Source organism: Lissotriton vulgaris, chromosome 5 (genome assembly GCF_964263255.1).
Source record: "Lissotriton vulgaris chromosome 5, aLisVul1.2, whole genome shotgun sequence".
Classification (NCBI taxonomy): domain Eukaryota; kingdom Metazoa; phylum Chordata; class Amphibia; order Caudata; family Salamandridae; genus Lissotriton; species Lissotriton vulgaris.
The window spans coordinates 1,916,645,634-1,916,663,945 of NC_141693.1; the positions used below are offsets into that span (position 1 = coordinate 1,916,645,634).

At 47.9% G+C, this 18,312-nt stretch overlaps 1 protein-coding gene across 1 annotated transcript in view; it reads right to left on the bottom strand.

Moving 5' to 3' along the window:
• LOC147717712 (E3 ubiquitin-protein ligase TRIM39-like) overlaps nt 1-18,312 on the bottom strand; it is a 723,224-nt gene that overhangs the window by 425,178 nt on the left and 279,734 nt on the right. Inside the window, exon 3 of the mRNA XM_086920555.1 lies at nt 11,244-11,474. Coding sequence (XP_086776681.1) covers nt 11,244-11,474 — 231 coding nt within the window. The remainder of the gene's footprint in view (nt 1-11,243; nt 11,475-18,312) is intronic.

Here is an 18,312-nt window from a genome sequence, read left to right on the forward strand (position 1 = left end):
TCTGCACTCACTACTCTGCACTCACTACTCTGCACTCACTACTCACTACTCTGCACTCACTACTCTGCACTCACTACTCTGCACTCACTACTCTGCACTCACTACTCTGCACTCACTACTCTGCACTCACCACTCTGCACTCACCACTCACTACTCACTACTCTGCACTCACTACTCTGCACTCACTACTCTGCACTCACTACTCTGCACTCACTACTCACTACTCTGCACTCACTACTCTGCACTCACCACTCACTACTCTGCACTCACTACTCTGCACTCACCACTCACTACTCTGCACTCACTACTCACTACTCTGCACTCACTACTCACTACTCTGCACTCACTACTCACTACTCTGCACTCACTACTCACTACTCTGCACTCACTACTCTGGACTCACTACTCACTACTCTGCACTCACTACTCTGCACTCACTACTCTGCACTCACTACTCACTACTCTGCACTCACTACTCACTACTCTGCACTCACTACTCTGCACTCACCACTCACTACTCAGCACTCACTACTCTGCACTCACTACTCTGCACTCACTACTCTGCACTCACTACTCTGCACTCACTACTCTGAACTCACTATTCTGCACTCACGATTCTGCACTCACTACTCTGCACTCACTACTCTGGACTCACTACTCTGGACTCACTACTCACTACTCTGCACTCACTACTCACTAGTCTTCACTCACTACTCACTAGTCTGCACTCACTACTCACTACTGTGCACTCACTACTGTGCACTCACTACTCTGCACTCACTACTCTGGACTCACTACTCTGGACTCACTACTCACTAGTCTGGACTCACTACTCACTACTCTGCACTCACTACTCACTACTCTGCACTCACTACTCTTCACTCACTACTCTTCACTCACTACTCTTCACTCACTACTCTTCACTCACTACTCTGCACTCACTACTCTGGACTCACTACTCTGGACTCACTACTCTGCACTCACTACTCTGCACTCACTACTCTGCACTCACTACTCTGCACTCACTACTCTGCACTCACTACTCAGCACTCTGCACTCAGCACTCACTACTCACTACTCTGCACTCACTACTCTGCACTCACTACTCACTACTCTGCACTCACTACTCACTACTCTGCACTCACTACTCACTACTCTGCACTCACTACTCTGCACTCACTACTCTGCACTCACTACTCTGCACTCACTACTCTGCACTCACTACTCTGGACTCACTACTCTGGACTCACTACTCTGGACTCACTACTCTGCACTCACTACTCTGCACTCACTACTCTGCACTCACTACTCACTACTCTGCACTCACTACTCACTACTCTGCACTCACTACTCTGCACTCACCACTCACTACTCACTACTCACTACTCTGCACTCACTACGCACTACTCTGCACTCACTACTCTGCACTCACCACTCACTACTCTGCACTCACTACTCACTACTCTGCACTCACTACTCACTACTCTGCACTCACTACTCTGCACTCACCACTCACTACTCTGCACTCACTACTCTGCACTCACTACTCTGCACTCACTACTCTGCACTCACTACTCTGCACTCACTACTCTGCACTCACCACTCTGCACTCACCACTCACTACTCACTACTCTGCACTCACTACTCTGCACTCACTACTCTGCACTCACTACTCTGCACTCACTACTCTGCACTCACTACTCACTACTCTGCACTCACTACTCTGCACTCACTACTCTGCACTCACTACTCTGCACTCACTACTCTGCACTCACTACTCTGCACTCACCACTCTGCACTCACCACTCACTACTCACTACTCTGCACTCACTACTCTGCACTCACTACTCTGCACTCACTACTCTGCACTCACTACTCACTACTCACTACTCTGCACTCACTACTCTGCACTCACCACTCACTACTCTGCACTCACTACTCACTACTCTGCACTCACTACTCACTACTCTGCACTCACTACTCTGGACTCACTACTCACTACTCTGCACTCACTACTCACTACTCTGCACTCACTACTCACTACTCTGCACTCACTACTCTGGACTCACTACTCACTACTCTGCACTCACTACTCTGCACTCACTACTCTGCACTCACTACTCTGCACTCACTACTCACTACTCTGCACTCACTACTCTGCACTCACCACTCACTACTCACTACTCTGCACTCACTACTCTGCACTCACTACTCTGCACTCACTACTCTGCACTCACTACTCTGCACTCACTACTCACTACTCTGCACTCACTACTCTGCACTCACTACTCACTACTCTGTACTCACTACTCTGTACTCACTACTCTGCACTCACTACTCTGCACTCACTACTCTGCACTCACTACTCTGCACTCACTACTCTGCACTCACCACTCACTACTCTGCACTCACTACTCACTACTCTGCACTCACTACTCACTACTCTGCACTCACTACTCTGGACTCACTACTCACTACTCTGCACTCACTACTCTGCACTCACTACTCTGCACTCACTACTCACTACTCTGCACTCACTACTCACTACTCTGCACTCACTACTCTGCACTCACCACTCACTACTCACTACTCTGCACTCACTACTCTGCACTCACTACTCTGCACTCACTACTCTGCACTCACTACTCTGCACTCACCACTCACTACTCACTACTCTGCACTCACTACTCACTACTCTGCACTCACTACTCTGCACTCACTACTCTGCACTCACTACTCTGCACTCACTACTCTGCACTCACTACTCTGCACTCACTACTCACTACTGTGCACTCACTACTCTGCACTCACCACTCACTACTCTGCACTCACTACGCACTACTCTGCACTCACTACTCTGCACTCACTACTCTGCACTCACTACTCTGCACTCACTACTCTGCACTCACTACTCTGCACTCACTACTCACTACTCTGCACTCACTACTCTGCACTCACTACTCTGCACTCACTACTCTGCACTCACTACTCTGCACTCACTACTCTGCACTCACCACTCTGCACTCACCACTCACTACTCACTACTCTGCACTCACTACTCTGCACTCACTACTCTGCACTCACTACTCTGCACTCACTACTCACTACTCTGCACTCACTACTCTGCACTCACCACTCACTACTCTGCACTCACTACTCTGCACTCACCACTCACTACTCTGCACTCACTACTCACTACTCTGCACTCACTACTCACTACTCTGCACTCACTACTCACTACTCTGCACTCACTACTCACTACTCTGCACTCACTACTCTGGACTCACTACTCACTACTCTGCACTCACTACTCTGCACTCACTACTCTGCACTCACTACTCACTACTCTGCACTCACTACTCACTACTCTGCACTCACTACTCTGCACTCACCACTCACTACTCAGCACTCACTACTCTGCACTCACTACTCTGCACTCACTACTCTGCACTCACTACTCTGCACTCACTACTCTGAACTCACTATTCTGCACTCACGATTCTGCACTCACTACTCTGCACTCACTACTCTGGACTCACTACTCTGGACTCACTACTCACTACTCTGCACTCACTACTCACTAGTCTTCACTCACTACTCACTAGTCTGCACTCACTACTCACTACTGTGCACTCACTACTGTGCACTCACTACTCTGCACTCACTACTCTGGACTCACTACTCTGGACTCACTACTCACTAGTCTGGACTCACTACTCACTACTCTGCACTCACTACTCACTACTCTGCACTCACTACTCTTCACTCACTACTCTTCACTCACTACTCTTCACTCACTACTCTTCACTCACTACTCTGCACTCACTACTCTGGACTCACTACTCTGGACTCACTACTCTGCACTCACTACTCTGCACTCACTACTCTGCACTCACTACTCTGCACTCACTACTCTGCACTCACTACTCAGCACTCTGCACTCAGCACTCACTACTCACTACTCTGCACTCACTACTCTGCACTCACTACTCACTACTCTGCACTCACTACTCACTACTCTGCACTCACTACTCACTACTCTGCACTCACTACTCTGCACTCACTACTCTGCACTCACTACTCTGCACTCACTACTCTGCACTCACTACTCTGGACTCACTACTCTGGACTCACTACTCTGGACTCACTACTCTGCACTCACTACTCTGCACTCACTACTCTGCACTCACTACTCACTACTCTGCACTCACTACTCACTACTCTGCACTCACTACTCTGCACTCACCACTCACTACTCACTACTCACTACTCTGCACTCACTACGCACTACTCTGCACTCACTACTCTGCACTCACCACTCACTACTCTGCACTCACTACTCACTACTCTGCACTCACTACTCACTACTCTGCACTCACTACTCTGCACTCACCACTCACTACTCTGCACTCACTACTCTGCACTCACTACTCTGCACTCACTACTCTGCACTCACTACTCTGCACTCACTACTCTGCACTCACTACTCTGCACTCACTACTCTGAACTCACTACTCTGAACTCACTACTCTGCACTCACGATTCTGCACTCACTACTCACTACTCTGCACTCACTACTCACTACTGTGCACTCACTACTGTGCACTCACTACTGTGCACTCACTACTCTGGACTCACTACTCACTACTCTGGACTCACTACTCACTACTCTGCACTCACTACTCTTCACTCACTACTCTTCACTCACTACTCTGCACTCACTACTCTGGACTCACTACTCTGGACTCACTACTCTGGACTCACTACTCTGGACTCACTACTCTGCACTCACTACTCTGGACTCACTACTCTGGACTCACTACTCTGGACTCACTACTCTGGACTCACTACTCTGGACTCACTACTCTGCACTCACTACTCTGCACTCACTACTCTGCACTCACTACTCAGCACTCACTACTCACTACTGTGCACTCACTACTCTGCACTCACTACTGTGCACTCACTACTCTGCACTCACCACTCACTACTCTGCACTCACTACGCACTACTCTGCACTCACTACTCTGCACTCACTACGCACTACTCTGCACTCACTACTCTGCACTCACTACTCTGCACTCACTACTCTGCACTCACTACTCACTACTCTGCACTCACTACTCACTACTGTGCACTCACTACTGTGCACTCACTACTCACTACTCTGCACTCACTACTGTGCACTCACTACTCACTACTGTGCACTCACTACTCACTACTCTGCACTCACTACTCTGCACTCACTACTCTGCACTCACTACTCACTACTGTGCACTCACTACTCTGCACTCACTACTGTGCACTCACTACTCTGCACTCACTACTGTGCACTCACTACTCTGCACTCATTACTCACTACTCTGCACTCACTACTCTGCACTCACTACTGTGCACTCACTACTCTGCACTCACTACTGTGCACTCACTACTCACTACTCTGCACTCACTACTCACTACTCTGCACTCACTACTCTGCACTCACTACTCACTACTCTGCACTCACTACGCACTTCTCTGCACTCACTACTATGCACTCACTACTCAATACTCTGCACTCACTACTCTGCACTCACTACTCTGCACTCACTACTCACTACTCTGTACTCACTACTCTGTACTCACTACTCTGTACTCACTACTCTGTACTCACTACTCTGTACTCACTACTGTGCACTCACTACTCTGCACTCACTACTCTGCACTCACTACTCACTACTCTGCACTCACTACTCTGCACTCACTACTCTGCACTCACTACTCTGCACTCACTACTCTGCACTCACTACTCACTACTCTGCACTCACTACGCACTTCTCTGCACTCACTACTCTGCACTCACTACTCACTACTCTGCACTCACTACTCTGCACTCACTACTCACTACTCTGTACTCAGCACTCACTACTCTGCACTCACTACTCTGCACTCACTACTCTGCACTCACTACTCTGCACTCACTACTCTGCACTACTCTGCACTCACTACTCTGCACTCACTACTCTGCACTCTCACTACTCTGCACTCACTACTCACTACTCTGCACTCACTACTCACTACTCTACACTCACTACTGTGCACTCACTACTGTGCACTCACTACTCACTACTCTGCACTCACTACTGTGCACTCACTACTCTGCACTCACTACTCTGCACTCACTACTCTGCACTCACTACTCTGGACTCACTACTCTGGACTCACTACTCTGGACTCACTACTCTGCACTCACTACTCTGCACTCACTACTCTGCACTCACTACTCTGCACTCACTACTCACTACTCTGCACTCACTACTCACTACTCTGCACTCACTACTCTGCACTCACCACTCACTACTCACTACTCACTACTCTGCACTCACTACGCACTACTCTGCACTCACTACTCTGCACTCACCACTCACTACTCTGCACTCACTACTCACTACTCTGCACTCACTACTCACTACTCTGCACTCACTACTCTGCACTCACCACTCACTACTCTGCACTCACTACTCTGCACTCACTACTCTGCACTCACTACTCTGCACTCACTACTCTGCACTCACTACTCTGCACTCACTACTCTGAACTCACTACTCTGAACTCACTACTCTGCACTCACGATTCTGCACTCACTACTCACTACTCTGCACTCACTACTCACTACTGTGCACTCACTACTGTGCACTCACTACTGTGCACTCACTACTCTGGACTCACTACTCACTACTCTGGACTCACTACTCTGCACTCACTACTCTTCACTCACTACTCTGCACTCACTACTCTGCACTCACTACTCTGCACTCACTACTCTGGACTCACTACTCTGGACTCACTACTCTGGACTCACTACTCTGGACTCACTACTCTGGACTCACTACTCTGGACTCACTACTCTGGACTCACTACTCACTACTCTGCACTCACTACTCTTCACTCACTACTCTGCACTCACTACTCTGCACTCACTACTCTGCACTCACTACTCTGGACTCACTACTCTGGACTCACTACTCTGGACTCACTACTCTGGACTCACTACTCTGGACTCACTACTCTGGACTCACTACTCTGCACTCACTACTCTGCACTCACTACTCAGCACTCACTACTCAGCACTCACTACTCACTACTGTGCACTCACTACTCTGCACTCACTACTGTGCACTCACTACTCTGCACTCACCACTCACTACTCTGCACTCACTACGCACTACTCTGCACTCACTACTCTGCACTCACTACGCACTACTCTGCACTCACTACTCTGCACTCACTACTCTGCACTCACTACTCTGCACTCACTACTCTGCACTCACTACTCACTACTCTGCACTCACTACTCACTACTGTGCACTCACTACTGTGCACTCACTACTCACTACTCTGCACTCACTACTGTGCACTCACTACTCACTACTGTACACTCACTACTCACTACTCTGCACTCACTACTCTGCACTCACTACTCTGCACTCACTACTCACTACTGTGCACTCACTACTCTGCACTCACTACTGTGCACTCACTACTCTGCACTCACTACTGTGCACTCACTACTCTGCACTCATTACTCACTACTCTGCACTCACTACTCTGCACTCACTACTGTGCACTCACTACTCTGCACTCACTACTGTGCACTCACTACTCACTACTCTGCACTCACTACTCACTACTCTGCACTCACTACTCTGCACTCACTACTCACTACTCTGCACTCACTACGCACTTCTCTGCACTCACTACTATGCACTCACTACTCAATACTCTGCACTCACTACTCTGCACTCACTACTCTGCACTCACTACTCACTACTCTGTACTCACTACTCTGTACTCACTACTCTGTACTCACTACTCTGTACTCACTACTCTGTACTCACTACTGTGCACTCACTACTCTGCACTCACTACTCTGCACTCACTACTCACTACTCTGCACTCACTACTCTGCACTCACTACTCTGCACTCACTACTCTGCACTCACTACTCTGCACTCACTACTCACTACTCTGCACTCACTACGCACTTCTCTGCACTCACTACTCTGCACTCACTACTCACTACTCTGCACTCACTACTCTGCACTCACTACTCACTACTCTGTACTCAGCACTCACTACTCTGCACTCACTACTCTGCACTCACTACTCTGCACTCTCACTACTCTGCACTCACTACTCACTACTCTGCACTCACTACTCACTACTCTACACTCACTACTGTGCACTCACTACTCACTACTCTGTACTCAGCACTCACTACTCTGCACTCACTACTCTGCACTCACTACTCTGCACTCTCACTACTCTGCACTCACTACTCACTACTCTGCACTCACTACTCACTACTCTACACTCACTACTGTGCACTCACTACTGTGCACTCACTACTCACTACTCTGCACTCACTACTGTGCACTCACTACTCACTACTGTGCACTCACTACTCACTACTCTGCACTCACTACTCTGCACTCACTACTCTGCACTCACTACTCTGCACTCACTACTCTGCACTCACTACTCACTACTCTGCACTCACTACTCTGCACTCACTACTGTGCACTCACTACTCTGCACTCACTACTGTGCACTCACTACTCACTACTCTGCACTCACTACTGTGCACTCACTACTCTGCACTCACTACTCTGCACTCACTACTCACTACTATGCACTCACTACTCTGCACTCACTACTCTGCACTCACTACTCACTACTCTGCACTCACTACTGTGCACTCACTACTCACTACTGTGCACTCACTACTCTGCACTCACTACTCTGCACTCACTACTCTGCACTCACTACTCTGCACTCACTACTCACTACTCTGCACTCACTACTCACTACTCTGCACTCACTACTCTGCACTCACTACTCTGCACTCACTACTCTGCACTCACTACTCTGCACTCACTACTCACTACTCTGCACTCACTACTCACTACTGTGCACTCACTACTGTGCACTCACTACTCACTACTGTGCACTCACTACTCTGCACTCACTACTCACTACTCTGCACTCTGGAAACTCACTACTCACTACTGTGCACTCACTACTCTGCACTCACTACTCTGCACTCACTACTCTACACTCACTACTCTGCACTCACTACTCTGCACTCACTACTCTGCACTCACTACTCTGCACTCACTACTCTGCACTCTGGAAACTCACTACTCACTACTCAGCACTCTGCACTCAGCTGGTGGTGTCTGTCTGTGCATGGCAGTGGTGGTGTGCGTGTGTGCATGGCAGTGGTGGTGTGCGTGTGTGCATGGCAGTGGTGGTGTGCGTGTGTGCATGGCAGTTGTGGTGTGCGTGTGTGCATGGCAGTGGTGGTGTGCGTGTGTGCATGGCAGTGGTGGTGTACGTGTGCATGGAACCTACTTGCAATCAGACGTGTTGGTTGTCACCAGAATGCTTCGTTACTGCTGCCGGTAATGCTGCTGGATGCTAGGACGTGAAGAGCACACCACTCACTTGAGTCGGGTCCAGCAACTTTTTGAATATCCGACCTCACTTCCTTCCAGAGGAGGATGCGAGGTCACAGCCACGACACACATAACCACTGCCCGGGTCTCCATACTATTAGGCAGTGAGTCAGTGTTCATCTTTCTTTTCCCGCTCGCCAGCAGTTAAGTCACCCATTCTTTCAGCTCAGTTTGATTCTGGTGGTTAAGTGACACCGCGGGAGCATTTCTTCATCGCTCCAGCGGTACTTAGTAATCGTCTCGGGCGGCATCAATGCTGTAGCGGCTGGGAGCCGACAGAGGGCGCACTAACAGCAACAGTCAGTGAGGTAATAAATAGCATGTGAATAAATGTGACATGCAGTAGACACGGCCCTGATAGGTAAGTGCCGGTGCTAAGCACCAGAAAGCACCGGCACAATTAGCAAAGCAACCCGCTTCTCCCTATGTACTGGCGACCTTAGGCCTGCTGCTTCAGCTGCGGGGGCGCGCGCAGCCGTGAACGGCGGCTGCGTGCGAGCACTAGCACGCAATCTGAGAGGCAGGGACGGCACGCGACTGGGGCAAGCCGGTGTGTCCTGTTGAAAGAGGGTACCCCTCCTTAGGTGCTCGGTGACTTGTTGGGGGCCTGTTGACGACTGTGCACCTGCCCGTCCTTGTGCAAGACAGTCTGTCCAGTGCTCACCCTCATTTGGCGAACGTCACCATGGAGCGCAAAGACACGCCGAGACGAGGTAGGAAGGGGGGGAGGAGGGGGGGTGTCTCTGTGTGTGCTTGCGCATGTGCTGCGGCGAGGGGGGGATGTTCTGTATGTGTGTGTGTGAGTGTGTGTGGGTGAGTGTGTGTATGTGCGGCGAGGGGGGGGGTGGTCTGTATGTGTGTGTGTGCGTGCGTGTGAGTCTGCTTCCAAGGAGCCATGGGAGACAGGAAGCGCGCGCGACCTGATCCCAGTTCCAAGGTTGCGCGTGCACCTCGCTTGTCTGTCTCCCTTGACTCCTCGAAAGCCAGAATGATTACAAAAGAGTCTCGGAACGACAGATTGCTTCGCAATCTGTTCGCAGTTCCGAGACCTAAAAAGGTATAAAAGGCCACCTATCAGTTCATTTGTCGACCACCTTCCACAGTGTATTTTTCACGCTGTTGGTGTTCCCAGTTAAACCATTATACTTAGCATTTTCTATTGAGATTGCGATATTTCATTTTATTTCGATATTTACTCTGTATCTCCCTCTCTCTTTCCTTGCACTGCTGCGATTTTAAACTTACTAAATTGCATGTTTTATGCATGGTGTGCGCTGTGTCTTAGACACTTGTTATTTTCTAGAATGCGTAGTGTATTCAATGAATAATGATGTGTTTTGACATTTATTATTTAAATCGCTTGAATAAATGGAGCCACTCTTGACTCACTTCCTGTATTTCACATGTGTGTCGTATTATTTTAGATAGCACATTTATGCTGTAACCTATGTGTTAAGACCCACTCTCCAACAATTGCCAGTTCCACAAAGCCTGTGTAGACACCCTATTATCCACTCTCCTAAAGAGGGGTGTCTTAGTGTGTCCACTTCTAAAACACCACACTAGTGTCCCAATCCATGTAACAGGAAAGGTCTGTAGTGAGCACCCCAAGGGGAAATGACCTAGCACAGGGGAACATGCCATCCAGAGCTACAAAGGGCTTTCCTTCCCAACCCAACAAAGTCTGTTCATCACTTAAAGCGAACCTGCTTTGAACGTTCACAGGCATCAGACACCGACTCTTACCTTCAGCATTTCGACATCCTGTTGTTGACACTTCTTCTCTAACTCCGTAATAAGGCCCCGGTGGGTAGATTGTGATACCTCAAGTTCAGTCACTTTCTCTTGCATCTTCTTCATATTCTCCCCATGTTCCTTTTCAAGTTTGTTGAGAAGTTGATGCTTCTCCTTGTCAAGAAACTGCTTCAGCAGCTCAAATGTACTAATGATCTTCTCAGTCTGGTTCTTGTAGTTTTTCTTGATTAAAACAATTTTAACAATTAAAAACATTTTATATATTTACATATTATTATTATTATTGTACAGCAACATGTTATTTCTCCTATTTAGCATGTAACACTGATCTATAACCAAAATTACAAACCTTTTCAAAGATCTGATGAGCGATATGTTAAATTAGTCCATAAGTTAAACCATTAAGGCGGCAGACCTGAGAGCAGAGGACGGCCCGGGACCAGGGTTCGATTCCCGACGCGGCAGGTTTCTGGACCAGGGTCAGCGGACTCGATAATTCTCTCGCCTCGGTGCCCACTCTGATCAGCGATCACACTCGGCAACTCTGGGCATAAGCTTGCCTCATCTGCACTAACGGCCCCACCAGACCGCCGGGGATGCCTGGTCTCACCCTGGAGATACCCATTAAGGGACCATCTCTCAGGGAAGCCAGGAAGGGTTTCGCAGCGGTCGAAGCGCGGAGATACTCCTCCGGGAGTCTATCCTAGCGCTATATAAACCCACAATTAATTAATTAATTAATTAATCTATCTATCTATCTATCTATCTATCTATCTATCTATCTATCTATCTATCTATATAGATTAATAGACAGATAAATATTGATATGAACATTTATATATATATATATATATATATATATATATATATATATATATATATTTTCCAGGAAAAGTTTTGGCGCAAAGCTGTAGTGGCCTCTTGCAGCGGCGGGCCCAGGACGGGATCGCCAGTCCCTTTACATACCAGCATACTCGTTCACGATTCACAAGAACGGCCACCAATAGTTTTCAAAAACCGGATTTAATCACAGCCTTACTCGACGCGTTTCGGGAATTGCCTTCCCTTTCTCACGAGGACTCCGTTCTTGTGAATCGTGAACGAGTGTGCTGGTGTATATATATATATATATATATATATATATATATTTATATGGAAAAAGATTATGTGAGTTAAAGTTTTAATGAATGGACTAATTTAACATATCACCCATCTCATCTATCCTCTGAAAAACCCAAGGGTGACATGGACATTATAGTTAGGTTGACATTCTAACCAAACAGAACAATAGAAATGTAGCAGTTATAGTTGTACTTATAGTTATACTTATGTTAAGAAACTATAAATTGTGGCCTAAAGGTGCGAGTTATGGTTTCCTAAGTCAGTCAGTCAGTCAAATACACTTTATTCGATTTGTTAAAAATCATAAAAGACATAAAACATTTATATACAAAATTTAAAATTACAAATTTCATACATTTACAAAATCCGGGCAAAGGCATAATATACAGTGATGGGACACAAATGCAATACAGGCCAGTATTTAAGTGGAGGCTCTACAGAGCTATACAAAGCCCCTCGAGTTCACCATTTTTGTTTTAGTTCTGCAAGCCGCCACTAAAAAACTAGCTACACCAAATATAATGGAGGTGCTACCCAAGGACTGTAGGTAAACTAGAGCCGGCCTGACTTGAGCGAAGCCGGCTTCTCTTAAAGTTGGTACCAGGTATTTTTTCCTAGAGTCCGAATATAAACCACAAAACATGATAAAGTGCATGGTGTCCTGTTGGGAGAATTCATCACATTCACACGGGGGCCCCCTTCTGGTTTGCTCCAGGATTGATAGCTACCTAAAGAATAATGAAATAAATTAAATCTAAATGTGGTTAACAGGTATCTGTGGAAGGGCCTGATTACAATTCTGAGGTAGGGCTCAAAAGAAGGGGAAATTATTAACATATAATGTAATCTGACAGTTGGTTTAATCATTTCTTGCGCCTCTCGAGCCAATCTAGCCTTGTCCATAAAATGCATTTTAGTCTAATTAATGTCCTGCCTCCTGATACAAGAAGGGGAATTAAATAATTCCGGTCGTCCTAGCTGAAGAAAGGTGTGTCTCACATACTCTAGCCAGGGTATTCTCTTTGCGTGGTCCAGAGACATAACATCATACAGAATAGCATGGCTAAGTGTTAGTTCATTATTAAGCCTTCAACCAGAATATTAGGGGAGCCAATCTCAGTTTATCGGTTACGTAGTCTTAACCCACCTCCCCGTGGATCGAAAAGGTGGGGGGTGGACTGGGGGACAGAAAGAAGAAGTCTCGGGAACTTATTTTCCACTGTTTGAATTTTTTCCTGTGACGCATGCCCCCATAGTGAGGACCCATACATGACTATTGAAATGCACTTGGAATTGTACATTTTTGGAAGTGCCTCCATGGGCCTGGCCCCTAACCTGTTTGCAAACCCCATGAGGGCTGAGGAAGCTCTCGCCAATAATAAGCTCTTTGTCTTGATTTGGGATCCCACGAGCCCTTCTCATCGAAGGAAACCCCAAGATAGGGGAAAACTGTCACCCTAGACACTGCCTCTCCCTTACAGAAAAAAGGTGTGAGTTTACTCATGTTTCTATGGCGGCCCACCACCATCGTATGGGATGTCTTCGCGTTAATTTTTAAATCCAGTTGGTCCATAAAGGCACCAAATGAGTCCAATAAACGCTGAAGGCCCAGCCCGGTATGTGCTATCAGGACTGCATCGTCCTCGTATAGGAGGGCCGGGATTCTGGCTTCTCCTACACACGGAACGTCCCCCTCCACTGCCTCAAGATGTTTACCCAGGCCATTTATATAAATGGTAAAGAGGAGGGGGCCAGGATGCAGCCCTGACGGACTCCTCTCTCAGACTTAAAACGGCTGGTGCACCTACCTTCCTTGGTAACCCGCACTGTAGCAAACAATTCCCGATGAAGGGATGCCATAAAGTTCACAAGCGGTTTGTCAACCCCAGACTCCAATAGGACTTCCCATAAGTTTCCTAAGTGTTTTCTATGCTTCTCTACTCTACTGCACTCCACACCACTCCACTCTGACATTTTACTCCACTCTACACTACCCCACTCCAGTTTACTCCACTCCACTATGCTCCACTCTACCACACTTTATCTCATTCTACCCCACTGTACTATACTACACTCTACATCGCTCCACTGTCGACACTCCACTCCAATTTATGAAACACCACTCTACAACATTGTACTACACTCAATGGCATTCTATGACACTCTACTCCACTCTATGTCCATCCTCTTTACTCTAGTGTAATACACTGTATAATACTCAACGACATGCCACTCAAGTGCTCTCTACGATATACCACTCTACTATATGAGAGGGCACTCAACTCTCTGACACTTGCCTCCATTAAACTCTATGACACTCCACTTCACGATACTCCACTCTATGCCACTCTACTTCACCCTACTCCAGTCTAAAACTCTCTAACACTCTACACCACCCTACTCTACTGTTCAACACACCATTCCACTTTACAGCTTGCTGCTCCAGTCTACAATACTTGACTCCACTATATGAGACACCATGTCACTACACTATATAAAACTTACTACACTGTACAAAGGAAAACTTATTTTTCCTATACACCCAAGTTTAAACTACACAAACTTCTAAAGTTATAGTTATACCGCTCATTTAAAATGTATCCAGCACCTTCAAATGATTATATGTAGCTTACCTTGTGACACACTCTTTTCAGCTCAATAACCACACAACACTAACTATAACTTGCCACTCTACCAAGCACTGTGGTGCGATGTAATGTAATTTGAGAAGTTATAAGTGATGTTATGAATGCTATGATTTCACATGCTGTAAATGATGTACTATGCAAAGGTATAAACAGTGCATGGAAAAGGAAGGAGTTATAGTTAATGTAGTCACACACACAGAAATACATATATACAAGCCGTCATACATATAATCAACCACACATACCCAAACACATACACCTACACACACCCACACAATGACACACAAATACCTACACCATACCCCAGATACTCAGAGACTATCCTTCACAAACATATACACAATACACCCCCACAATCCAACACACACATATACAACACCCCATACACTCATATACACAACCATCCCCACACATAGAGCTGCAACCACCATCACAATCCAATATACAGTCACACTTACAGCCTCACAACCTCATACGCTTTCATACACATAGACACAAGTACACATACCCACACACACACACACTCCCTCCCTCTATCAAACACACACAAATGTTGAGCCATTTTTAAAAAGATACACAGACACTCACACAACCACACAATCCAATACATAGAGTCACACACACAGTCACACAGTCATACATGCTCGCACAATTCTCACAAAAACTCAACCTCTCATCCACATAATGACATACACAGAGATAACTATACAACACTCCCAGACACTCACGGGCAGAGTACCACAGAATGCACACACACATAAAACCACACAATGTCACACCCACACAACACCATTACACAGTTATACTCACTATCGCCCCCAAAACACACTATCATCTCTCATATAGTCATACCCACCCTCAAAATCCCATATAATATACACAGTCATACACACACACACCCACATTGACATACAGACAGCTACAGGCACACAATTCCATATACACACATACTCATCCACACAACCAACCCAACACACAGAAACTCACACTCACCGTCACAACACAAACATACAGTAATGCACTCAAACACACAATATCATATCTAACACAGTCACACCCAGACTCACGCCGCTCCCTACTTGGTGCCCCAAGTACACCACTGAACCCTGCCCAATCTGGCACTTACTGGCTTTGATTGTGAGGCTTGCTCTGCGCAGGGCAACCAACACTTCCTGGAGGTGGCGCAAGTGTTCCTCCCAGCTGGCGCTGAACACTGCTATGTCGTCCAGGTAGGCGGCGCTGAAATCCCGGAACTGGTAGTGCCCATCTGGTGTGGAGAATGCTGACCTCTCTTTTGCCCCATCAGTCAAGGCGATCTGCCAATACCCAGACGTTAGATCAAACGTACTAAGGTACCGGGCAGCCCCTAAACGATCTATGAGCTCATCAGCTCTGGGGATGGGGTGCACATCAGTCTTGGTGACTGAATTGAGTCCTCGGTAATCCACACAGAACCGAAGTTCTGATGAAGCACCAGGCACTGCAGCCTTCGGGACCAAGACCACTGGGCTGGCCCAAGGACTGCTAGAGGACTCAACCACCCCTAAGGCAAACATTTGGGAGACCTCCTACTTGATGTATGCTCTGACCTTGTCAGTCACTCTGTAGGCCTTGTGCTTCACAGGAGTGCTGTCCCCGGTGTCTACATCATGGACACACCACTGAGTGACACCAGGAATCAAGGAGAAAAAATCAGGGAATTGTCCCAATAGTTGGCGACAATCTTGCTGCTGCTCAGGGGTCAGTGTGTCAGAGAGGACAACACCATCCACTGACCCATCTTGCTCTTTTGGATACAGGAGGTCAGGAAGAGGTTCACTCACCTCCTCCAGTCCAGCATCTGTAGCTAGGAGCATGCCCACTTCGGACCTTTCTAAGTGGGGCTTTAAACGGTTGACATGCAGGACCCGCAAGGGGTTCCTGGGAGATTTCAAGTCCACCATGTAGGTGACATCGATCTTTTTCTCCACAACCTCAAACGGTCCAGTCCACTGTCCTTGAGCGCACAAGGTTCCACCGGGGACATGACCTAAACTTTCTGACCAGGTTGAAGCTCCACCAGAGTGGCATTCCGGTCGTACCACTGCTTCATCTCTTCCTGGCTGGCCTCCAGATTTGCCTGAGCAAGATCTCTGAAGCATCGAGTCTGGTTCCTAAAGGCCAGCATGTAACTGTATGCATCCTGGGGAGGTTTCCTGGGAGATTGCTCCCAGCCTTCTTTGACCAGACTCAAAGGTCCTCTTACGGGGTGTCCATACAAAAGCTCAAAGGGGCTGAACCCTAGAGACTTCTGTGGCACCTCACGGTAAGCAAACAGCAGGCATGGCAAGAGGACGTCCCATTTACGCCTCATTGGTTCTTCAAGACCCATGATCATGCCTTTAAGGGTTCGGTTGAATCTCTCAACCAACCCATTACCTTGAGGGTGGTAAGGAGTGGTGAACTTGTAGGTTACCCGACACTCCTTCCACAGAGACTTCATATAATTGGAAATGAAGTTGGTGCCCCGGTCTGACACCACCTCTCTGGGGAATCCCATGCGGGAAAAACACCCATCAATGCCCGTCCCACCACGGGGCCGTCTCTGTTCTGAGAGGGATGGCTTCCGGGTACCGTGTGGCATGGTCCTCCAAGACCAGGATGAACCTGTTGCCCATGGCTGTCTTGGGGTCCAGGGCCCAACAATGTCAATCCCCACCCGGTCAAAGGGGGTACTGATGACAGGAAAAGGTTGGAGGGGAGCCTTCTGCTTCCTCCCAATTTTCCCACTTGCCTGGCAAGTTTGACAGGTTTTGCAATGGATATCTGTATCCCTTCTCATCTGAGGTCAATAAAAATGGGTGACAAGCCTGTCATAGGTCTTGTCCTGCCCCAGATGTCCAGCTAACGGAACGTCATGAGCCAAACCCAGTAGGAAGGCTCTGAAGCGCTGGGGTACCACCAGCACACGGGCTGACCCATGCTCAGCAGCCTTAGGCTCGCTATACAGGAGATCGTTCTCCCAGTAGACCAAATGTGATCCTGACTGATCACCTGTTGTTTGGGCTGAGGCCTGCTGCCTCATACCCACAAGAGAAGGGCACACTTTCTGTTCTGCACAAAATTCTTCCCTGGAGGGACCACCATCCTGCTGCCAATGGGCCAGCTCGGGCAGGTCTCCCAGTTCAGCAACTTGTTCCCCTGTAGGTTCCAGGGCATCCCCCTCAAGGTCTACCTCCTCCTGGACCGTGGGAACTTTGGGGGACGGTTTCCCGCGCCCCTGCCTCTTCTCGTCACAGCCGGGTCCTGGG